Source organism: Argopecten irradians, chromosome 15, assembly GCF_041381155.1.
Source record: "Argopecten irradians isolate NY chromosome 15, Ai_NY, whole genome shotgun sequence".
NCBI classification, from domain to species: Eukaryota; Metazoa; Mollusca; class Bivalvia; order Pectinida; family Pectinidae; genus Argopecten; species Argopecten irradians.
The window spans coordinates 29,529,117-29,554,782 of NC_091148.1; the positions used below are offsets into that span (position 1 = coordinate 29,529,117).

Sequence of the window (25,666 nt, forward strand, 5' to 3'; positions counted from 1 at the left end):
AGTGTAATTTACAAACCCAGATATATTATGAATAGCAACATGAAATGATATTACCTATGTTAATTTTGTTAATTATGTGAGGGATGAGGCAATCTCATTATGATGAGGCAATCTGGTTCAGGTATACCAACATTGGTCCACAGATATTATATCATCCATGACAAAAACAAAACCCAAATAATGTAGAGTTTGACATTATGTATTTATAGCTAGTTGAACTAGCTAATATATAAAATGACTTTTTATCAACAGCAAATGGAGGCGTTGATATTAGACCCACAAGTGCTAGCCATTGGGAACACATATCATAGGGACATGTTGGGAAGGCACAGGATCCGTGTGGAGGACAATAATAAGGCCATGAGGCACAGTGCTTATCGCAATTTTACATTGTGGAGACATGGGCGACTGGGACGAGGAGTCCGAAGAGTTATCCCCAGTTGCTGTATCTGGAAGATCAGTGCGGAATTTCCTTCAACAACAGGAACCTACACAGGATATTTACCTCACATACTTGCATCAAATTTGATGTTATATATTTATATACAGTTTTTTATTTAGAGACTCTTATTTTAATTTTTGTCCACCATTATCATTTCGTCTGTTTATTTAGGTTCCTCTTTTTGAAATGTACTTCATTCAAATGGTCAAGGCATTTATCATGAACCAGGTAATCTGAAGCTAGCAGCTAGGAATAAAAGTTCATTTATTGTCCAAAAAAAACACCCAAAAAAAACCCACAATAATTTAATCTTCAGAAGCATTTTTTTTGCAGATACATTTTTAAATCTATCATTACACACAGTCAAACTATGATATCATCCTTATCCACATCACATAATACTCTTCATATCTTCATTATTATATCATCCTCAGCATCATCATATCATCCTATCATGATTCATATCTTGTGAATCTGATCATATCATGATCCTCATCCTCACCACGTCATTCATCCTCAGTATGTCATGATGACACACCAAGTCATTCATCACCACCTTGTCATTCATCACCACCTTGTCATTCACCATCACCTTGTCATTCATCACCACCTTGTCATTCATCACCACCTTGTCATTCATCACCACCTTGTCATTCATCATCACCTTGTCATTCATCATCACCTTGTCATTCATCATCACCTTGTCATTCATCACCACCTTGTCATTCATCATCACCTTGTCATTCATCATCACCTTGTCATTCATCACCACCTTGTCATTCATCATCACATTGTCATTCATCACCACCTTGTCATTCATCATCACATTGTCATTCATCATCACATTGTCATTCATCATCACATTGTCATTCATCATCACATTGTCATTCATCACCACCTTGTCATTCATCATCACATTGTCATTCATCATCACATTGTCATTCATCATCACCTTGTCATTCATCATCACATTGTCATTCATCATCACATTGTCATTCATCATCACATTGTCATTCATCATCACCTTGTCATTCATCACCACCTTGTCATTCATCATCACATTGTCATTCATCATCATCACATTGTCATTCATCACCACCTTGTCATTCATCATCACATTGTCATTCATCATCACCTTGTCATTCATCATCACCTTGTTCATTCACCATCACTTCATCATCCACCTTGTCATTCATCACCACCTTGTCATTCACCATCACCTTGTCATTCATCATCACCTTGTCATTCATCACCACCTTGTCATTCATCACCACCTTGTCATTCATCACCACCTTGTCATTCATCATCACCTTGTCATTCATCACCACCTTGTCATTCATCATCACCATGTCATTTATCCTCGCTATATCATGATGACACTATGTCTTTCATCATCACCATATCATAATTTCTATCAACAGAAATGCATACTAAATACCCTTATCACATTATCAGCATTCTGATAATTATGAAATAACTAGTCTTTTCTCATAATTGTTATCATCATTTGATATCTCTGTTCAACACATAGTTCAGATTTTATCTAAACACTGAATTCATTTAAGAACAATTCTGCATGATTAGTCCTGGAATCTGGACTTCTTTAGGAGGACCAGTTCCTTTGTAGGAATTGGGGACACCTCTGCTATTGTCCTCTTCAACTGGCGTGGGTCACTTTCCTCCAACGGAAACCTTGTAGGTAGTGGTCCCTCGTGTCGATCCAATGCATTTCGTTTGTTTGTTTGAGTTTTACGGCCCATCGACAACTAAGGTCATTTAGGGCCAAACTACAAGTCATGCATTATTACCAGGATAAAAGATCAGGGTAAAAAAACCAAGTAAGGATTAAAACACCTTGTAAACGTGTATTTGATAAAAAAAGGTTTGCATGGGATAAAATAGTTTTGGCTAAAACACACGAGAAAACTCGTGCAAAATGTTGATGAAACGATGAAATGTTGAGTTGATACGATGATATGATGAGAAAAACGTTCATATTTTATCTAAAATACCGATTTCTTTGAGATAATTAAAAATACGATTATGTCTCACGGCATGAAACAAAGTGTACATGTCGGAGACATCGTAGTGCTTATCTCGTATGTGCTTAAAATCAATACAGTGCACTAAAATATGCTCCACTGTGAGAAGAGAATCACATGCATGGCATGTGGGAGGATCCTCCCCTCTCAATAGATAGGAATGGGTAAAATAGACCACTTAGTTAGACTAGAAACATTTATACGAGAAGCATTTGCCAAGAAAGAACATCTTGTGGCCGTATTCTTTGACCTTGAAAAGGCATACGACACAACTTGGCAATATGGAATCATGAACGATCTTCATGATATCGGTATACGTGGTAATTTGCCAAAGTTTATTTCAAATTTTTTATCTGACAGGCATTTCAAAGTTCGAACGGGTTCAACTTATTCAGAAACACAAAAACAGGAGATGGGTGTCCCTCAGGGTGGTATCCTGTCTGTCACACTTTTTGGCTTAAAAATTAACAGCATAACGCCTAGCACAAACAGATTTGAAACTACCATACACCGATATCAAACCTTCAATTCACTCAGCCATCAAACACCATTGGCAACAAAGGTGGTCTACCGAAACAAACAATAAACTGTTTAAAATTCAACCTACACTTAATCCTAAACTGTCCAGTCGGAGAGACCGCAGAGAGGAAGTTGTTCTCTCTCGGCTCCGAACTGGACACACATATTTTACCCATTCCTATCTATTGAGAGGGGAGGATCCTCCCACATGCCATGCATGTGATTCTCCTCTCACAGTGGAGCATATTTTAGTGCACTGTATTGATTTTAAGCACATACGAGATGAGCACTACGATGTCTCCGACATATACACTTTGTTTCATGCCGTGAGACATAATCGTATTTTTAATTATCTCAAAGAAATTGGTATTTTAGATAAAATATGAACGTTTTTCTCATCATATCATCGTATCAACTCAACATTTCATCGTTTCATCAACATTTTGCACGAGTTTTCTCGTGTGTTTTAGCCAAAACTATTTTATCCCATGCAAACCTTTACTTTTACCCTGATAATAATGCTTGACTTGTAGTTTGGCCCTAAATGACCTTAGTTGTCGATGGGCCGTAAAAATCAAACAAACAAACATTGTGAAGGATTTAAATCAACTGATGAAGAAGTCATTCAATCAACTTGCGTATTACTGTGCCATAGCGTGACCTTAGTATTCCTCATCGTATCGTTTTTATAACGAGGAAGTAATCTTTCAAAGAATGGCATCACTGTTCCTTGTGTTCACGTTTAAATCCGAATTGGAAAATATGTCTTGGAAAAAGAGCTCGGTATAAAACTGTTAAAGCCAATCGTTTTATTGTTTGATCGCACAACGATGTCAGCACGATGTACTCACGATAGGAATAGTGAATGTATCATCGAATATAATGGACGATGGAAACACTGCATGGTAATCCGTTGTTCTCTGAGGCACCTTGATAAAGTATAAGTTTACATCTATGAAATAATCTATTATGTTCTTGTTATTGCAAATATGTTCATTTTGAAGGTGAAGAGCCACAAAACTTCATCCACGTATGGGGATGCCCACCTCGTGGCATCGGATGAATTGTGCCTGTTACTAGAGAATTTCCTTTGCTGGCGACCAGCTAGCGAAGCGAAAAACTTCTTCCTTACAAGTAGTGGACGGTCCATGACCAGCTCGACTATTTGCCAGGATTTGGAAAGGATGTTTCGGCTGGTCGGCTGGAGGAAGTTTGTTTGTTTGTTTGTTTGTTTGAGTTTTACGGCCCATCGACAGCTAAGGTCATTTAGGGCCAAACTACAATTCATGCATTAATATCAGGATAAAAGATCAGGGTAAGAAAAGGCAAGTAAGGATTAAAACACAGATTGTATACGTTTATTTGATAAACAAGAGGCCCAGAGGGCCTGTATCGCTCACCTGGTTTGTAATGCCAAGTAATATTCTGGATACAGGTTCATTGTTTATTTTCTGAAGAAATTTGAATATTTACCTCTAATTCCCCTATTGGGCCCCACCATTCCTGCCCCCTGGGGGTCAGAGCCAAAATTTATACAAGCTCTGTTCCCCTTCCCCCAAGGATGTTTGTGGCCAAATTTGGTTATAATCCATGCAGAACTCTATGACTAGTAGCGATTTATAGGATTTACCTTTATTTCCCCTATTGGGCCCCGCCCCTCCTACCCCCAGGGGGTCAGAGCCAAAATTTATACAAGTTCTGTTCCCCTTCTCCCAAGGATGTTTGTGGCCAAATTTGGTCACAATCCATGCAGAACTCTAGGACAAGTAGCGATTTATAGGATTTACCTTTATTTCCCCTATTGGGCCCCGCCCCTCCTGCCCCCGGGGGGTCAGAGCCAAAATTTATACAAGTTCTGTTCCCCTTCCCCAAAGAATGTTTGTGGCCAAATTTGGTTACAATCCATGCAGAACTCTATGACTAGTAGCGATTTATAGGATTTACCTTTATTTCCCCTATTGGGCCCCGCCCCTCCTGCCCCCGGGGGGTCAGAGCCAAAATTTATACAAGTTCTGTTCCCCTTCTCCAAAGGATGTTTGTGGCCAAATTTGGTCACAATCCATGCAGAACTCTAGGACAAGTAGCGATTTATAGGATTTACCTTTATTTCCCATATTGGGCCCCGCCCCTCCTGCCCCCGTGGGGTCAGAGTCAAAATTTATACAGGTTCTGTTCCTCTTCCCCAAAGAATGTTTGTGGTCAAATTTGGTTACAATCCATGCAGAACTCTATGACTAGTAGTGATTTATAGGATTTACCTTTATTTCCCCTATTGGGCTCCGCCCCTCCTGCCCCCAGGGGCTCAGAGCCAAAATTTATACAAGTTCTGTTCCCCTTCCCCCAAGGATGTTTGTGGCCAAATTTGGTTACAATCCATGCAGAACTCTAGGACAAATAGTGATTTATAGGATTTACCTTTATTTCCCCTATTGGGCCCCGCCCCTCCTGCCCCCGGGGGGTCAGAGCCAAAATTTATACAAGTTCTGTTCCCCTTCCCCAAAGAATGTTTGTGGCCAAATTTGGTTACAATCCATGAAGAACTCTATGACTAGTAGCGATTTATAGGATTTACCTTTATTTCCTATATTGGGCCCCGCCCCTCCTGCCCCCAGGGGGTCAGAGCCAAAATTTATACAAGTTCTGTTCCCCTTCTCCTAAGGATGTTTGTGGCCAAATTTGGTCACAATCCATGCAGAACTCTAGGACAAGTAGCGATTTATAGGATTTACCTTTATTTCCCCTATTGGGCCCCGCCCCTCCTGCCCCCGGGGGCTCAGAGCCAAAATTTATACAAGTTCTGTTCCCCTTCCCCCAAGGATGCTTGTGGCCAAATTTGGTTACAATCCATGCAGAACTCTATGACTTGTAGCGATTTATAGGATTTACCTTTATTTCCCCAATTGGGCCCCGCCCCTCCTGCCCCCAGGGGCTCAGAGCCAAAATTTATACAAGTTCTGTTCCCCTTCCCCCAAGGATGTTTGTGGCCAAATTTGGTCACAATCCATGCAGAACTCTATGACTAGTAGCGATTTAAAGGAAATGTTGACGGACAGACAGACGGACGGACGGACGGACGGACGGACGACGGACGACGGACGCCGCGCCATGGCATAAGCTCACCGGCCCTTCGGGCCAGGTGAGCTAAAAATGTGGTTTTATTTGGGATAAAATAGTTTTGGCTAAAACACACGAGAAAACTCATGCAAAATGTTGATGTAACGATGAAATGTTGAGCTGGTACGATGATATGATGAGAAAAACGTTCATATTTTATCTAAAATACCGATTTCTTTGAGATAATTAAAAATACGATTATGTCTCACGGCATGAAACAAAGTGTACATGTCGGAGACATCGTAGTGCTTATCTCGTATGTGCTTAAAATCAATACAGTGCACTAAAATATGCTCCACTGTGAGAGGAGAATCACATGCATGGCATGTGGGAGGATCCTCCCCTCTCAATAGATAGGAATGTGTAAAATATGTGTGTCCAGTTCGGAGCCGAGAGAGAACAACTTCCTCTCTGCGGTCTCTCAGACTGGACAGTTTAGGATTAAGTGTAGGTTGAATTTTAAACAGTTTATTGTTTGTTTCGGTAGACCACCTTTGTTGCCAATGGTGTTTGATGGCTGACTGAATTGAAGGTTTGATGTCGGTGTATGGTAGTTTCAAATCTGTTTGTGCTAGTCGAAGAGCAGTCTTAGCTGCTTTATCAGCCTGTTCATTCCCTTTTATACCCACGTGACTGGGAATCCAGAGATAAGTAATTTGAGTTTTAGAGGATAATTTGTTTGTTTGTTTGATTTATTAACGTCCTATTAACAGCTATGGTCATGTAAGGACGGCCTCCCATGTATGCAGTGTGTTGCGTGTATGTTGTGCGAGGTGAGTGTACTGGGAGACTGCGGTATGTTTGTGTTGTGTCTTCTTGTATAGTGGAACTGTTGCCCTTTTTATAGTGCTATATCACTGAAGCATGCCGCCGAAGACACCAAGCAACACACCCCACCCGGTCACATTATACTGACAACGGGCGAACCAGTCGTCCCACTCCCTGTATGCTGAACGCTAAGCAGGAGCAGAAACTACCACTTTTATAGACTTTGGTGTGTCTCGGCCAGGGGACAGAACCCAGAGCCTTCCTAAATCGAAATGTTCGGATTAAAAGATTTTGGATTAGAGTATTTCTAGGACATCTTGATTTCAAAGCCTGCAGAACCGAAAGAGAGTCTGAACAGATGATTGCCTTTTCAATGCGGTGTTCTTCGATGTGGTCAAGAGCCAGACCGATTGCACAAGATTCCGCAGAGAAAATGGAGGCAACATCTGGAAGTCGGATAGAGGAACAGTGATTAGATGTACAGCATGCTGCCGCAACTTTATCACCATCTTTTGAGCCGTCAGTGTAGATCTTAACATGATCAGGGAAAGCACTGATGCACTCCCGAAAGGAGGATTTATGTTCTTCGGGTAATGCACTGGACTTTGCCCTCTCATGCAAAGATAAATTGATATCAGGTGTTTGAATGAGCCATGGTGGTACATCCGATATGGTGTACTCGTCAATGGCGTCGAAATTTATATTTAGTTCCTGCAAAAGCTTTGAAATTCTGATGCCAAATGTTGGTATGAGCTTTTGATTTTGTCTGAATATGTCCTGGTGTTGTGGATTAAATACAAGATCGAATGCGGGGTTTTTGGGATTGGATTTCAGTTGGGCAGCATACTGTAAGGATAATTTCTTTCGTCGATCGTCTAGAGATGGCTCATTAGCTTCCACATGGAGACTCTTCACAGGTGTTGTTCGAAAAGCTCCAAGTGCCAGACGCAGTCCCTGATTCTGGATAGGGTCAAGCATCTGTAGATAGGAGCTGCGAGCCGATCCATAGACAATCGAGCCGTAGTCAAGTTTTGATCTGGAGGAAGCCAGTGTCGTGCCTAAGACAGTTTTCAGCAACTGTGGTAAAGTATCTATCTTCATGGATATTCCCTCAATGATTCTAATATTATTCTGAAGTTCCTTTTATTGTGTTATTCCCTTTAAACTTTATTTCAACTAGGCTCGTCTAACATAAAACTGGGCCTAGATGCAGTAGCACTCCTCGATATTGAGACGTGAAAAACTGTCACAGTCCACTTTTACCGTTTGCTGTTAAAATTGGATTTAATGAATAGAGATATTTCGAAAACTGCTACTTTCCACCATTATCATAATATAGGTCAACGCCACCTTTCTCTACGATAGATTAAATAAGTAATGTCGTTGCTAACCATATTTAGTGAAATGAACAGTAATACAAAAGGCTTTATTCGGAAATCTGCGTGGTTGGTCCGTTATCTATTCCTCATACTTTCTTAATATATTGCTGCACCATGGTGACATTTTAGGAGAGCAACATATACGATAGGGATAAACATCCTTCAGATTTGTGTTTTTTCTTTATGTAAAACCAACTGCATTTTTTACCAGTGTATTTTTAGCCCACCATCATCAGATGGTGGTCCGTCCGTCCTTCCGTCCGTCCGTCCGTCCGTTAACAATTCTTGTTACCGCTAATTCTCAGAAAGTGCTGAAGGGATCTTTCTCAAATTTCATATGTAGGTTTCCCTAGGACTCTAGTTGTGCATATTGCATTTTGGGACCGATCGGTCAACAAGATGGCCGACAGGCGGCCATCTTGGATTTTGATAGTTAAAGTTTGTTACCGCTATTTCTCAAAAAGTGCTGAAGGGATCTTTCTCAAATTTCATATGTAGGTTCCCCTAGGACTCTAGTTGTGCATATTGCATTTTGGGACCGATCGGTCAACAAGATGGCCGACAGGTGGCCATCTTGGATTTTGATAGTTAAAGTTTGTTACCGCTATTTCTCAAAAAGTGCTGAAGGGATCTTTCTCAAATTTCATATGTAGGTTCCCCTAGGACCCTTGTTTGTGCATATTGCATTTTGGGACCGATCGGTCAACAAGATGGCCGACAGGTGGCCATCTTGGATTTTGACAGTTAAAGTTTGTTACCGCTATTACTAAAAAAGTACTGAAGGGATCTTTCTCTTTGTTTGTTTGTTTGTTTAAGTTTTACGGCCCATCGACAACTAAGGTCATTTAGGGCCAAACTACAAGTCATGCATTAATATCAGGATAAAAGATCAGGGTAAGAAAAGGCAGGTAAGGACTAAAACACAGATTGTAAACGTTTATTTGATAAAAAAAAAGGTTTGCATTGGATAAAATAGTTTTGGCTAAAACACATGAGAAAACTTATGCACAAAGTTGATGAAACGATGAAATGTTGAGTTGATATGATGAGAAAACGTTTATATTTTGTTTAAAATACCGATTTCTTTGAGATAATTAAAAATACGATTATGTCTCACGGCATGAAACAAAGTGTTCATGTATGAGACATCGTAGTACTTATCTCGTATGTGCTTAAAATCAATACAGTGCACTAAAATATGTTCCACTGTGAGAGGAGAATCACATGCATGGCATATGGGAGGATCCTCCCCTCTCAATAGATAGGAATGTGTAAAATATGTGTGTCCAGTTCGGAGCCGAGAGAGAACAACTTCCTCTCTGCGGCCTCTCCGACTGGACAGTTTAGGATTAAGTGTAGGTTGAATTTTAAACAGTTTATTGTTTGTTTCGGTAGACCACCTTTGTTGCCAATGGTGTTTGATGGCTGACTGAATTGAAGGTTTGATGTCGGTGTATGGTAGTTTCAAATCTGTTTGTGCTAGGCGAAGAGCAGTCTTAGCTGCTTTATCAGCCTGTTCATTCCCCTTTATACCCACATGACTGGGAATCCAGAGATAAGTAATTTGAGTTTTAGAAGATAATCGAAAGGTTCGGATTAAAAGATTTTGGATTAGAGTATTTCTAGGGTTTCTTGATTTCAAAGCCTGAAGAACCGAAAGAGAGTCTGAACAGATGATTGCCTTTTCGATGCGGTGTTCTTCGATGTGGTCAAGAGCCAGACAGATAGCACAAGCTTCCGCAGAGAAAATGGAGGCAACATCTGGAAGTCGGATAGAGGAACAGTGATTAGATGTACAGCATGCTGCCGCAACTTTATCACCATCTTTTGAGCCGTCAGTGTAGATCTTAACATGATCAGGGAAAGTCCTGATGCACTCCCGAAAGGAGGATTTATGTTCTTCGGGTAATGCACTGGACTTTGCCCTCTCATGCAAAGATAAACTGATATCCGGTGTTTGAATGAGCCATGGTGGTACATCCGATATGGTGTACTCGTCAATGGTGTCGAAATTTATATTTAGATACTGCAAAAACTTTGAAATTCTTATGCCAAATGTTGGTATGAGCTTTTGATTTTGTCCGAATATGTCCTGGTGTTGTGGATTAAATACAAGATCGAATGCGGGGTTTTTGGGATTGGATTTCAGTTGAGCAGCTTACTGTAAGGATAATTTCTTACGTCGATCGTCTAGAGATGGCTCATTAGCTTCCACATGGAGACTCTTCACAGGTGTTGTTCGAAAAGCTCCAAGTGCCAGACGCAGTCCCTGATTCTGGATAGGGTCAAGCATCTGTAGATAGGAGCTGCGAGCTGATCCATAGACAATCGAGCCGTAGTCAAGTTTTGATCTAATAAGTGCACGGTAGATACGCAGAAGCATTTCACGGTCTGCACCCCAATCTGAATGGGACAGAACACGTAGAATGTTCAGCGCCTTCGAGCACTTATCCTTCAGATGTTTTATGTGTGGAACAAAGGACAGTTTCGAATCAAATATTAGTCCAAGAAATTTAGTTTGTTCAACTACTGGAATTTTAATTCCATTGAGTGTGAGGTCAGGATCATTGTGTGGTTTTCGTTTTTGACAGAAGTGCATACAGACAGTTTTTGATCTTGAAAATCTTAAGCCATTTTCGTCAGCCCAATTTTGTAATTTGCCTAAACATTGTTGTAGTTGCCGTTCTATAGTGTGCATGTTTTTTGATCTGTAACAGATCAAGAAATCATCCACAAATAGAGACCCTTCCGTAGATTGGCCAAGACATTTGGTTATGCTGTTAATTTTTAGTCCAAAAAGTGTGACGGACAAGATACCACCCTGAGGGACGCCCATCTCCTGTGTTTCTGTTTCTGAATAAGTTGAACCCGTTCGAACTTTGAAATGCCTGTCAGATATAAAATTTGATATAAACTTTGGCAAATTACCACGTATGCCGATATCGTGAAGATCGTTCATGATTCCATATTGCCAAGTTGTGTCGTATGCCTTTTCAAGGTCAAAGAATACGGCCACAAGATGTTCTTTCTTGGCAAAGGCTTCTCGTATAAATGTTTCCAGTCTAACTAAATGGTCTACCGTTCCCCTGCGGTTTCTAAAGCCGCTTTGCAAAGGACTTAAAAATATTGTTTGATTCCAGGAACCAAACTAATCTAGTATTTATCATACGTTCTAGAGTTTTACAAATGCAGCTCGTCAGTGAGATAGGACGATAGTTATTGGCATCAGTAGCACCCTTCCCGGGCTTCGGAATCTTTCTCAAATTTCATATATAGGTTTCCCTAGGGCCCTAGTTGTGCATATTGCATTTTGGAACCGATCGGTCAACAAGATGACTTGGATTTTGATAGTTAAAGTTTGTTAACGATACCTTCAGTACTTATTTCTTAAAAAGTACTGAAGGTATCGTTTACAAATTTTATATGAAGGTTCCCCAAGGACCCTAGTTGTGCATATTGTTAATTGGGACCGATCGGTAAACAAGATGGCCGACCGACGGCCATATTGAATTTTTATTGTTAAAGTTTGTTACCGCTATTTCTCAGAAAGTACTGAAGGGATCTTTCTCAAATTTTATGCGTAGGTTCCCCTTCTACCCTAGTTGTGCATACTACCTTTTAGGACTGATGCATAATGCCTTTCGGGACTGATCGGTAAACAAGATGGCCAACCGGCCGCCATCTTAGATTTCATTGTTGAAGTTTGTTACCACTATTTCTTAGGAAGTACTATAGCGATCTGTCTCAAATTTTATATGTCATGTGTTTGAAAAAGTTTGAAAAGCAGGGAGGGAAAAGATCCCTCTTTCCATTGTCAGACATAGATCTTTCTTTGGTGGGCGCCAAGATCCCTCTGGGATCTCTTGTTTCTAAAAGGTGTAATACAGCATGAACGTAACAAGGAGTTTCTGATTAATTGAAATGTATTGTTCAATCTGTTATGAAAAGTGGTACATACATTTTAAGTCTATGTTCATTTTCCAATTCAACAATTTTTGATTGTTTGTTTGATTAATTAACGTCCTATAAACAGCTATGGTCATGTAAGGACGGCCTCCCATGTATGAGATGTGTTGCGTGTATGCTGTGGGAGGTGCGTGTTTTGGGAGACTGCGGTATATTCATGTTGTGTCTTCTTGTATAGTGGAACTGTTGCCCTTTTTAAAGTGCTATATCACTGAAGCATGCAACTGAAGACACAAAGCAACACACTCAACCCGGTCACATTATACTGACAACGGGCGAACCAGTCGTCCCTATCCCTGTACGCTGAACGCTAAGCAGGAGCAGAAACTACCACTTTTATAGACTTTGGTCTGTCTCGGCCAGGGGACAGAACCCAGAGCATTCCTCACAGACGTACTCACGATAGGAAAAGTAGTGAACGTATTGTCGAGTATAATGGACGATGGAAACACTGCATGGTAATCCGTTGTTCTCTGAGGCACCTTAATAAAGTATAAATTTACATCTATGAAATAATCTATTATGTTCTTGTTATTGCAAATATGTTCATTTTGAAGGTGAAGAGCCAGAAAACTTCATCCATGTATGGGGATGCCCTCATCGTGGCATCGGATGAGTTATGCCTGTTCCTGGAGAAATTCCTTCGCTGGCGACCAGCCAGCAAAGCGAAAAACTTCTTCCTTGCAAGTAGTGGACGGTCCATGACCAGCTCGACTATATGCCAGGATTTGGAAAGGATGTTTCGGCTGGTCTGCTGGAGGAAGCCAGTGTCGGCTACAAGCCTAAGACAGTTTTCAGCAACTGTGGTAAAGTATCTATCTTCATGGTTATTCCCTCATGAATTCTAATCTTATTCTGAAGTTCCTTTTATCATGTTATTCCCTTTAAACTTTATTTCAACTAGGTTCGTCTAACATAAAACTGGGCCTAGATGCAGTAGCACTCCTCGATATTGAGACGTGAAAAACTGTCACAGTCCACTTTTACTGTTTGCTGTTCAAATTGGATTTAATGAATAGAGATATTTCCAAAACTGCTACTTTCCACCATTACCATAAAATAGGTCAACACCACCTTTCTCTACGATAGATTAAATAAGTTATGTCATTGCTAACCATATTTAGTGAAATGAACAGTAATACAAAAGGCTTTATTCGGAAATCTGCGTGGTTGGTCCGTTATTTATTCCTTATACTTTCTTAATATATTGCTGCACCATGGTGACATTTTAGGAGAGCAACATATACGATAGGGATAAACATCCTTCAGATTTGCGTTTTTTCTTTATGTAAAACCAACTGCATTTTTTTACCAGTGTATTTTTTCTAAAAGGTGTAATACAGCATGAACGTAACAAGGAGTTTCTGATTAATTGAAATGTATTGTTCAATCTGTTATGAAAAGTGGTACATACATTTTAAGTCTATGTTCATTTTCCAATTCAACAATTTTTGATTGTTTGTTTGATTAATTAACGTCCTATAAACAGCTATGGTCATGTAAGGACGGCCTCCCATGTATGAGATGTGTTGCGTGTATGCTGTGGGAGGTGCGTGTTTTGGGAGACTGCGGTATATTCATGTTGTGTCTTCTTGTATAGTGGAACTGTTGCCCTTTTTAAAGTGCTATATCACTGAAGCATGCAACTGAAGACACAAAGCAACACACTCAACCCGGTCACATTATACTGACAACGGGCGAACCAGTCGTCCCTATCCCTGTACGCTGAACGCTAAGCAGGAGCAGAAACTACCACTTTTATAGACTTTGGTCTGTCTCGGCCAGGGGACAGAACCCAGAGCATTCCTCACAGACGTACTCACGATAGGAAAAGTAGTGAACGTATTGTCGAGTATAATGGACGATGGAAACACTGCATGGTAATCCGTTGTTCTCTGAGGCACCTTAATAAAGTATAAATTTACATCTATGAAATAATCTATTATGTTCTTGTTATTGCAAATATGTTCATTTTGAAGGTGAAGAGCCACAAAACTTCATCCATGTATGGGGATGCCCTCATCGTGGCATCGGATGAGTTATGCCTGTTCCTGGAGAAATTCCTTCGCTGGCGACCAGCCATCAAAGCGAAAAACTTCTTCCTTGCAAGTAGTGGACGGTCCATGACCAGCTCGACTATATGCCAGGATTTGGAAAGGATGTTTCGGCTTGTCTGCTGGAGGAAGCCAGTGTCGGCTACAAGCCTAAGACAGTTTTCAGCAACTGTGGTAAAGTATCTATCTTCATGGTTATTCCCTCATGAATTCTAATCTTATTCTGAAGTTCCTTTTATCATGTTATTCCCTTTAAACTTTATTTCAACTAGGTTCGTCTAACATAAAACTGGGCCTAGATGCAGTAGCACTCCTCGATATTGAGACGTGAAAAACTGTCACAGTCCACTTTTACTGTTTGCTGTTAAAATTGGATTTAATGAATAGAGATATTTCCAAAACTGCTACTTTCCACCATTACCATAAAATAGGTCAACACCACCTTTCTCTACGATATATTAAATAAGTTATGTCATTGCTAACCATATTTAGTGAAATGAACAGTAATACAAAAGGCTTTATTCGGAAATCTGCGTGGTTGGTCCGTTATTTATTCCTTATACTTTCTTAATATATTGCTGCACCATGGTGACATTTTAGGAGAGCAACATATACGATAGGGATAAACATCCTTCAGATTTGTGTTTTTTCTTTATGTAAAACCAGCTGCATTTTTTTACCAGTGTATTTTTTCTAAAAGGTGTAATACAGCATGAACGTAACAAGGAGTTTCTGATTAATTGAAATGTATTGTTCAATCTGTTATGAAAAGTGGTACATACATTTTAAGTCTATGTTCATTTTCCAATTCAACAATTTTTGATTGTTTGTTTGATTAATTAACGTCCTATAAACAGCTATGGTCATGTAAGGACGGCCTCCCATGTATGAGATGTGTTGCGTGTATGCTGTGGGAGGTGCGTGTTTTGGGAGACTGCGGTATATTCATGTTGTGTCTTCTTGTATAGTGGAACTGTTGCCCTTTTTAAAGTGCTATATCACTGAAGCATGCAACTGAAGACACAAAGCAACACACTCAACCCGGTCACATTATACTGACAACGGGCGAACCAGTCGTCCCTATCCCTGTACGCTGAACGCTAAGCAGGAGCAGAAACTACCACTTTTATAGACTTTGGTCTGTCTCGGCCAGGGGACAGAACCCAGAGCATTCCTCACAGACGTACTCACGATAGGAAAAGTAGTGAACGTATTGTCGAGTATAATGGACGATGGAAACACTGCATGGTAATCCGTTGTTCTCTGAGGCACCTTAATAAAGTATAAATTTACATCTATGAAATAATCTATTATGTTCTTGTTATTGCAAATATGTTCATTTTGAAGGTGAAGAGCCACAAAACTTCATCCATGTATGGGGATGCCCTCATCGTGGCATCGGATGAGTTATGCCTGTTCCTGGGAGAAATTCCTTCGCTGGCGACCAGCCATCAAAGCGAAAAACTTCTTCCTTGCAAGTAGTGGACGGTCCATGACCAGCTCGACTATATGCCAGGATTTGGAAAGGATGTTTCGGCTGTCTGCTGGAGGAAGCCAGTGTCGGCTACAAGCCTAAGACAGTTTTCAGCAACTGTGGTAAAGTATCTATCTTCATGGTTATTCCCTCATGAATTCTAATCTTATTCTGAAGTTCCTTTTATCATGTTATTCCCTTTAAACTTTATTTCAACTAGGTTCGTCTAACATAAAACTGGGCCTAGATGCAGTAGCACTCCTCGATATTGAGACGTGAAAAACTGTCACAGTCCACTTTTACTGTTTGCTGTTAAAATTGGATTTAATGAATAGAGATATTTCCAAAACTGCTACTTTCCACCATTACCATAAAATAGGTCAACACCACCTTTCTCTACGATAGATTAAATAAGTTATGTCATTGCTAACCATATTTAGTGAAATGAACAGTAATACAAAAGGCTTTATTCGGAAATCTGCGTGGTTGGTCCGTTATTTATTCCTTATACTTTCTTAATATATTGCTGCACCATGGTGACATTTTAGGAGAGCAACATATACGATAGGGATAAACATCCTTCAGATTTGTGTTTTTTTCTTTATGTAAAACCAGCTGCATTTTTTTACCAGTGTATTTTTTCTAAAAGGTGTAATACAGCATGAACGTAACAAGGAGTTTCTGATTAATTGAAATGTATTGTTCAATCTGTTATGAAAAGTGGTACATACATTTTAAGTCTATGTTCATTTTCCAATTCAACAATTTTTGATTGTTTGTTTGATTAATTAACGTCCTATAAACAGCTATGGTCATGTAAGGACGGCCTCCCATGTATGAGATGTGTTGCGTGTATGCTGTGGGAGGTGCGTGTTTTGGGAGACTGCGGTATATTCATGTTGTGTCTTCTTGTATAGTGGAACTGTTGCCCTTTTTAAAGTGCTATATCACTGAAGCATGCAACTGAAGACACAAAGCAACACACTCAACCCGGTCACATTATACTGACAACGGGCGAACCAGTCGTCCCTATCCCTGTACGCTGAACGCTAAGCAGGAGCAGAAACTACCACTTTTATAGACTTTGGTCTGTCTCGGCCAGGGGACAGAACCCAGAGCATTCCTCACAGACGTACTCACGATAGGAAAAGTAGTGAACGTATTGTCGAGTATAATGGACGATGGAAACACTGCATGGTAATCCGTTGTTCTCTGAGGCACCTTAATAAAGTATAAATTTACATCTATGAAATAATCTATTATGTTCTTGTTATTGCAAATATGTTCATTTTGAAGGTGAAGAGCCACAAAACTTCATCCATGTATGGGGATGCCCTCATCGTGGCATCGGATGAGTTATGCCTGTTCCTGGAGAAATTCCTTCGCTGGCGACCAGCCATCAAAGCGAAAAACTTCTTCCTTGCAAGTAGTGGACGGTCCATGACCAGCTCGACTATATGCCAGGATTTGGAAAGGATGTTTCGGCTTGTCTGCTGGAGGAAGCCAGTGTCGGCTACAAGCCTAAGACAGTTTTCAGCAACTGTGGTAAAGTATCTATCTTCATGGTTATTCCCTCATGAATTCTAATCTTATTCTGAAGTTCCTTTTATCATGTTATTCCCTTTAAACTTTATTTCAACTAGGTTCGTCTAACATAAAACTGGGCCTAGATGCAGTAGCACTCCTCGATATTGAGACGTGAAAAACTGTCACAGTCCACTTTTACTGTTTGCTGTTAAAATTGGATTTAATGAATAGAGATATTTCCAAAACTGCTACTTTCCACCATTACCATAAAATAGGTCAACACCACCTTTCTCTACGATATATTAAATAAGTTATGTCATTGCTAACCATATTTAGTGAAATGAACAGTAATACAAAAGGCTTTATTCGGAAATCTGCGTGGTTGGTCCGTTATTTATTCCTTATACTTTCTTAATATATTGCTGCACCATGGTGACATTTTAGGAGAGCAACATATACGATAGGGATAAACATCCTTCAGATTTGCGTTTTTTCTTTATGTAAAACCAACTGCATTTTTTTACCAGTGTATTTTTTCTAAAAGGTGTAATACAGCATGAACGTAACAAGGAGTTTCTGATTAATTGAAATGTATTGTTCAATCTGTTATGAAAAGTGGTACATACATTTTAAGTCTATGTTCATTTTCCAATTCAACAATTTTTGATTGTTTGTTTGATTAATTAACGTCCTATAAACAGCTATGGTCATGTAAGGACGGCCTCCCATGTATGAGATGTGTTGCGTGTATGCTGTGGGAGGTGCGTGTTTTGGGAGACTGCGGTATATTCATGTTGTGTCTTCTTGTATAGTGGAACTGTTGCCCTTTTTAAAGTGCTATATCACTGAAGCATGCAACTGAAGACACAAAGCAACACACTCAACCCGGTCACATTATACTGACAACGGGCGAACCAGTCGTCCCTATCCCTGTACGCTGAACGCTAAGCAGGAGCAGAAACTACCACTTTTATAGACTTTGGTCTGTCTCGGCCAGGGGACAGAACCCAGAGCATTCCTCACAGACGTACTCACGATAGGAAAAGTAGTGAACGTATTGTCGAGTATAATGGACGATGGAAACACTGCATGGTAATCCGTTGTTCTCTGAGGCACCTTAATAAAGTATAAATTTACATCTATGAAATAATCTATTATGTTCTTGTTATTGCAAATATGTTCATTTTGAAGGTGAAGAGCCAGAAAACTTCATCCATGTATGGGGATGCCCTCATCGTGGCATCGGATGAGTTATGCCTGTTCCTGGAGAAATTCCTTCGCTGGCGACCAGCCATCAAAGCGAAAAAACTTCTTCCTTGCAAGTAGTGGACGGTCCATGACCAGCTCGACTATATGCCAGGATTTGGAAAGGATGTTTCGGCTTGTCTGCTGGAGGAAGCCAGTGTCGGCTACAAGCCTAAGACAGTTTTCAGCAACTGTGGTAAAGTATCTATCTTCATGGTTATTCCCTCATGAATTCTAATCTTATTCTGAAGTTCCTTTTATCATGTTATTCCCTTTAAACTTTATTTCAACTAGGTTCGTCTAACATAAAACTGGGCCTAGATGCAGTAGCACTCCTCGATATTGAGACGTGAAAAACTGTCACAGTCCACTTTTACTGTTTGCTGTTAAAATTGGATTTAATGAATAGAGATATTTCCAAAACTGCTACTTTCCACCATTACCATAAAATAGGTCAACACCACCTTTCTCTACGATAGATTAAATAAGTTATGTCATTGCTAACCATATTTAGTGAAATGAACAGTAATACAAAAGGCTTTATTCGGAAATCTGCGTGGTTGGTCCGTTATTTATTCCTTATACTTTCTTAATATATTGCTGCACCATGGTGACATTTTAGGAGAGCAACATATACGATAGGGATAAACATCCTTCAGATTTGCGTTTTTTCTTTATGTAAAACCAACTGCATTTTTTTACCAGTGTATTTTTTCTAAAAGGTGTAATACAGCATGAACGTAACAAGGAGTTTCTGATTAATTGAAATGTATTGTTCAATCTGTTATGAAAAGTGGTACATACATTTTAAGTCTATGTTCATTTTCCAATTCAACAATTTTTGATTGTTTGTTTGATTAATTAACGTCCTATAAACAAGCTATGGTCATGTAAGGACGGCCTCCCATGTATGAGATGTGTTGCGTGTATGCTGTGGGAGGTGCGTGTTTTGGGAGACTGCGGTATATTCATGTTGTGTCTTCTTGTATAGTGGAACTGTTGCCCTTTTTAAAGTGCTATATCACTGAAGCATGCAACTGAAGACACAAAGCAACACACTCAACCCGGTCACATTATACTGACAACGGGCGAACCAAAGTTCCTTTTATCATGTTATTCCCTGAACGCTAAGCAGGAGCAGAAACTACCACTTTTATAGACTTTGGTCTGTCTCGGCCAGGGGACAGAACCCAGAGCATTCCTCACAGACGTACTCACGATAGGAAAAGTAGTGAACGTATTGTCGAGTATAATGGACGATGGAAACACTGCATGGTAATCCGTTGTTCTCTGAGGCACCTTAATAAAGTATAAATTTACATCTATGAAATAATCTATTATGTTCTTGTTATTGCAAATATGTTCATTTTGAAGGTGAAGAGCCACAAAACTTCATCCATGTATGGGGATGCCCTCATCGTGGCATCGGATGAGTTATGCCTGTTCTCTGAGAAATTCCTTCGCTGGCGACCAGCCATCAAAGCGAAAAACTTCTTCCTTGCAAGTAGTGGACGGTCCATGACCAGCTCGACTATATGCCAGGATTTGGAAAGGATGTTTCGGCTTGTCTGCTGGAGGAAGCCAGTGTCGGCTACAAGCCTAAGACAGTTTTCAGCAACTGTGGTAAAGTATCTATCTTCATGGTTATTCCCTCATGAATTCTAATCTTATTCTGAAGTTCCTTTTATCATGTTATTCCCTTTAAACTTTATTTCAACTAGGTTCGTCTAACATAAAACTGGGCCTAGATGCAGTAGCACTCCTCGATATTGAGACGTGAAAAACTGTCACAGTCCACTTTTACTGTTTGCTGTTAAAATTGGATTTAATGAATAGAGATATTTCCAAAACTGCTACTTTCCACCATTACCATAAAATAGGTCAACACCACCTTTCTCTACGATATATTAAATAAGTTATGTCATTGCTAACCATATTTAGTGAAATGAACAGTAATACAAAAGGCTTTATTCGGAAATCTGCGTGGTTGGTCCGTTATTTATTCCTTATACTTTCTTAATATATTGCTGCACCATGGTGACATTTTAGGAGAGCAACATATACGATAGGGATAAACATCCTTCAGATTTGTGTTTTTTCTTTATGTAAAACCAGCTGCATTTTTTTACCAGTGTATTTTTTCTAAAAGGTGTAATACAGCATGAACGTAACAAGGAGTTTCTGATTAATTGAAATGTATTGTTCAATCTGTTATGAAAAGTGGTACATACATTTTAAGTCTATGTTCATTTTCCAATTCAACAATTTTTGATTGTTTGTTTGATTAATTAACGTCCTATAAACAGCTATGGTCATGTAAGGACGGCCTCCCATGTATGAGATGTGTTGCGTGTATGCTGTGGGAGGTGCGTGTTTTGGGAGACTGCGGTATATTCATGTTGTGTCTTCTTGTATAGTTTGTTTGTTTGTTTGCCCTTTTTAAAGTGCTATATCACTGAAGCATGCAACTGAAGACACAAAGCAACACACTCAACCCGGTCACATTATACTGACAACGGGCGAACCAGTCGTCCCTATCCCTGTACGCTGAACGCTAAGCAGGAGCAGAAACTACCACTTTTATAGACTTTGGTCTGTCTCGGCCAGGGGACAGAACCCAGAGCATTCCTCACAGACGTACTCACGATAGGAAAAGTAGTGAACGTATTGTCGAGTATAATGGACGATGGAAACACTGCATGGTAATCCGTTGTTCTCTGAGGCACCTTAATAAAGTATAAAATTTACATCTATGAAATAATCTATTATGTTCTTGTTATTGCAAATATGTTCATTTTGAAGGTGAAGAGCCACAAAACTTCATCCATGTATGGGGATGCCCTCATCGTGGCATCGGATGAGTTATGCCTGTTCCTGGAGAAATTCCTTCGCTGGCGACCAGCCAGCAAAGCGAAAAACTTCTTCCTTGCAAGTAGTGGACGGTCCATGACCAGCTCGACTATATGCCAGGATTTGGAAAGGATGTTTCGGCTGGTCTGCTGGAGGAAGCCAGTGTCGGCTACAAGCCTAAGACAGTTTTCAGCAACTGTGGTAAAGTATCTATCTTCATGGTTATTCCCTCATGAATTCTAATCTTATTCTGAAGTTCCTTTTATCATGTTATTCCCTTTAAACTTTATTTCAACTAGGTTCGTCTAACATAAAACTGGGCCTAGATGCAGTAGCACTCCTCGATATTGAGACGTGAAAAACTGTCACAGTCCACTTTTACTGTTTGCTGTTAAAATTGGATTTAATGAATAGAGATATTTCCAAAACTGCTACTTTCCACCATTACCATAAAATAGGTCAACACCACCTTTCTCTACGATAGATTAAATAAGTTATGTCATTGCTAACCATATTTAGTGAAATGAACAGTAATACAAAAGGCTTTATTCGGAAATCTGCGTGGTTGGTCCGTTATTTATTCCTTATACTTTCTTAATATATTGCTGCACCATGGTGACATTTTAGGAGAGCAACATATACGATAGGGATAAACATCCTTCAGATTTGTGTTTTTTCTTTATGTAAAACCAACTGCATTTTTTTACCAGTGTATTTTTTCTAAAAGGTGTAATACAGCATGAACGTAACAAGGAGTTTCTGATTAATTGAAATGTATTGTTCAATCTGTTATGAAAAGTGGTACATACATTTTAAGTCTATGTTCATTTTCCAATTCAACAATTTTTGATTGTTTGTTTGATTAATTAACGTCCTATAAACAGCTATGGTCATGTAAGGACGGCCTCCCATGTATGAGATGTGTTGCGTGTATGCTGTGGGAGGTGCGTGTTTTGGGAGACTGCGGTATATTCATGTTGTGTCTTCTTGTATAGTGGAACTGTTGCCCTTTTTAAAGTGCTATATCACTGAAGCATGCAACTGAAGACACAAAGCAACACACTCAACCCGGTCACATTATACTGACAACGGGCGAACCAGTCGTCCCTATCCCTGTACGCTGAACGCTAAGCAGGAGCAGAAACTACCACTTTTATAGACTTTGGTCTGTCTCGGCCAGGGGACAGAACCCAGAGCATTCCTCACAGACGTACTCACGATAGGAAAAGTAGTGAACGTATTGTCGAGTATAATGGACGATGGAAACACTGCATGGTAATCCGTTGTTCTCTGAGGCACCTTAATAAAGTATAAATTTACATCTATGAAATAATCTATTATGTTCTTGTTATTGCAAATATGTTCATTTTGAAGGTGAAGAGCCACAAAACTTCATCCATGTATGGGGATGCCCTCATCGTGGCATCGGATGAGTTATGCCTGTTCCTGGAGAAATTCCTTCGCTGGCGACCAGCCAGCAAAGCGAAAAACTTCTTCCTTGCAAGTAGTGGACGGTCCATGACCAGCTCGACTATATGCCAGGATTTGGAAAGGATGTTTCGGCTGGTCTGCTGGAGGAAGCCAGTGTCGGCTACAAGCCTAAGACAGTTTTCAGCAACTGTGGTAAAGTATCTATCTTCATGGTTATTCCCTCATGAATTCTAATCTTATTCTGAAGTTCCTTTTATCATGTTATTCCCTTTAAACTTTATTTCAACTAGGTTCGTCTAACATAAAACTGGGCCTAGATGCAGTAGCACTCCTCGATATTGAGACGTGAAAAACTGTCACAGTCCACTTTTACTGTTTGCTGTTAAAATTGGATTTAATGAATAGAGATATTTCCAAAACTGCTACTTTCCACCATTACCATAAAATAGGTCAACACCACCTTTCTCTACGATAGATTAAATAAGTTATGTCATTGCTAACCATATTTAGTGAAATGAACAGTAATACAAAAGGCTTTATTCGGAAATCTGCGTGGTTGGTCCGTTATTTATTCCTTATACTTTCTTAATATATTGCTGCACCATGGTGACATTTTAGGAGAGCAACATATACGATAGGGATAAACATCCTTCAGATTTGCGTTTTTTCTTTATGTAAAACCAACTGCATTTTTTTACCAGTGTATTTTTTCTAAAAGGTGTAATACAGCATGAACGTAACAAGGAGTTTCTGATTAATTGAAATGTATTGTTCAATCTGTTATGAAAAGTGGTACATACATTTTAAGTCTATGTTCATTTTCCAATTCAACAATTTTTGATTGTTTGTTTGATTAATTAACGTCCTATAAACAGCTATGGTCATGTAAGGACGGCCTCCCATGTATGAGATGTGTTGCGTGTATGCTGTGGGAGGTGCGTGTTTTGGGAGACTGCGGTATATTCATGTTGTGTCTTCTTGTATAGTGGAACTGTTGCCCTTTTTAAAGTGCTATATCACTGAAGCATGCAACTGAAGACACAAAGCAACACACTCAACCCGGTCACATTATACTGACAACGGGCGAACCAGTCGTCCCTATCCCTGTACGCTGAACGCTAAGCAGGAGCAGAAACTACCACTTTTATAGACTTTGGTCTGTCTCGGCCAGGGGACAGAACCCAGAGCATTCCTCACAGACGTACTCACGATAGGAAAAGTAGTGAACGTATTGTCGAGTATAATGGACGATGGAAACACTGCATGGTAATCCGTTGTTCTCTGAGGCACCTTAATAAAGTATAAATTTACATCTATGAAATAATCTATTATGTTCTTGTTATTGCAAATATGTTCATTTTGAAGGTGAAGAGCCACAAAACTTCATCCATGTATGGGGATGCCCTCATCGTGGCATCGGATGAGTTATGCCTGTTCCTGGAGAAATTCCTTCGCTGGCGACCAGCCATCAAAGCGAAAAACTTCTTCCTTGCAAGTAGTGGACGGTCCATGACCAGCTCGACTATATGCCAGGATTTGGAAAGGATGTTTCGGCTTGTCTGCTGGAGGAAGCCAGTGTCGGCTACAAGCCTAAGACAGTTTTCAGCAACTGTGGTAAAGTATCTATCTTCATGGTTATTCCCTCATGAATTCTAATCTTATTCTGAAGTTCCTTTTATCATGTTATTCCCTTTAAACTTTATTTCAACTAGGTTCGTCTAACATAAAACTGGGCCTAGATGCAGTAGCACTCCTCGATATTGAGACGTGAAAAACTGTCACAGTCCACTTTTACTGTTTGCTGTTAAAATTGGATTTAATGAATAGAGATATTTCCAAAACTGCTACTTTCCACCATTACCATAAAATAGGTCAACACCACCTTTCTCTACGATATATTAAATAAGTTATGTCATTGCTAACCATATTTAGTGAAATGAACAGTAATACAAAAGGCTTTATTCGGAAATCTGCGTGGTTGGTCCGTTATTTATTCCTTATACTTTCTTAATATATTGCTGCACCATGGTGACATTTTAGGAGAGCAACATATACGATAGGGATAAACATCCTTCAGATTTGTGTTTTTTCTTTATGTAAAACCAGCTGCATTTTTTTACCAGTGTATTTTTTCTAAAAGGTGTAATACAGCATGAACGTAACAAGGAGTTTCTGATTAATTGAAATGTATTGTTCAATCTGTTATGAAAAGTGGTACATACATTTTAAGTCTATGTTCATTTTCCAATTCAACAATTTTTGATTGTTTGTTTGATTAATTAACGTCCTATAAACAGCTATGGTCATGTAAGGACGGCCTCCCATGTATGCGATGTGTTGCGTGTATGTTGTGCGAGGTGCGTGTTTTGGGAGACTGCGGTATATTCATGTTGTGTCTTCTTGTATAGTGGAACTGTTGCCCTTTTTAAAGTGCTATATCACTGAAGCATGCAACTGAAGACACAAAGCAACACACTCAACCCGGTCACATTATACTGACAACGGGCGAACCAGTCGTCCCTATCCCTGTACGCTGAACGCTAAGCAGGAGCAGAAACTACCACTTTTATAGACTTTGGTCTGTCTCGGCCAGGGGACAGAACCCAGAGCATTCCTCACAGACGTACTCACGATAGGAAAAGTAGTGAACGTATTGTCGAGTATAATGGACGATGGAAACACTGCATGGTAATCCGTTGTTCTCTGAGGCACCTTAATAAAGTATAAATTTACATCTATGAAATAATCTATTATGTTCTTGTTATTGCAAATATGTTCATTTTGAAGGTGAAGAGCCACAAAACTTCATCCATGTATGGGGATGCCCTCATCGTGGCATCGGATGAGTTATGCCT

At 39.7% G+C, this 25,666-nt stretch overlaps 3 protein-coding genes across 3 annotated transcripts; 2 read left to right on the plus strand and 1 right to left on the minus strand.

Annotated features, from left to right (window-relative positions):
• Nucleotides 1-920: 920 nt before the first annotated feature.
• On the minus strand, nucleotides 921-1,535 carry LOC138308758 (leucine-rich repeat and coiled-coil domain-containing protein PF3D7_0703800-like). Its single transcript, XM_069249781.1, has one exon. The coding sequence runs from the start codon at nucleotides 1,533-1,535 to the stop codon at nucleotides 921-923; it is 615 nt and encodes a 204-aa protein (XP_069105882.1).
• Nucleotides 1,536-12,806: 11,271 nt separating this feature from the next.
• On the plus strand, nucleotides 12,807-15,698 carry LOC138309758 (uncharacterized). The gene is made up of 2 exons (XM_069250971.1): nucleotides 12,807-13,036; nucleotides 14,210-15,698. Exons 1-2 carry the CDS (start codon nucleotides 12,812-12,814, stop codon nucleotides 14,498-14,500), a joined length of 516 nt encoding a protein of 171 aa, XP_069107072.1. The 5' UTR covers nucleotides 12,807-12,811; the 3' UTR covers nucleotides 14,501-15,698.
• Nucleotides 15,699-21,341: 5,643 nt separating this feature from the next.
• LOC138309463 (uncharacterized) lies at nucleotides 21,342-25,123 on the plus strand. Its single transcript, XM_069250664.1, has 3 exons — nucleotides 21,342-21,581; nucleotides 22,755-23,003; nucleotides 24,177-25,123. The coding sequence occupies exons 1-3, from the start codon at nucleotides 21,357-21,359 to the stop codon at nucleotides 24,465-24,467; spliced, it is 765 nt and encodes a 254-aa protein (XP_069106765.1). The 5' UTR covers nucleotides 21,342-21,356; the 3' UTR covers nucleotides 24,468-25,123.
• The last annotated feature ends 543 nt before the right edge of the window (nucleotides 25,124-25,666 follow it).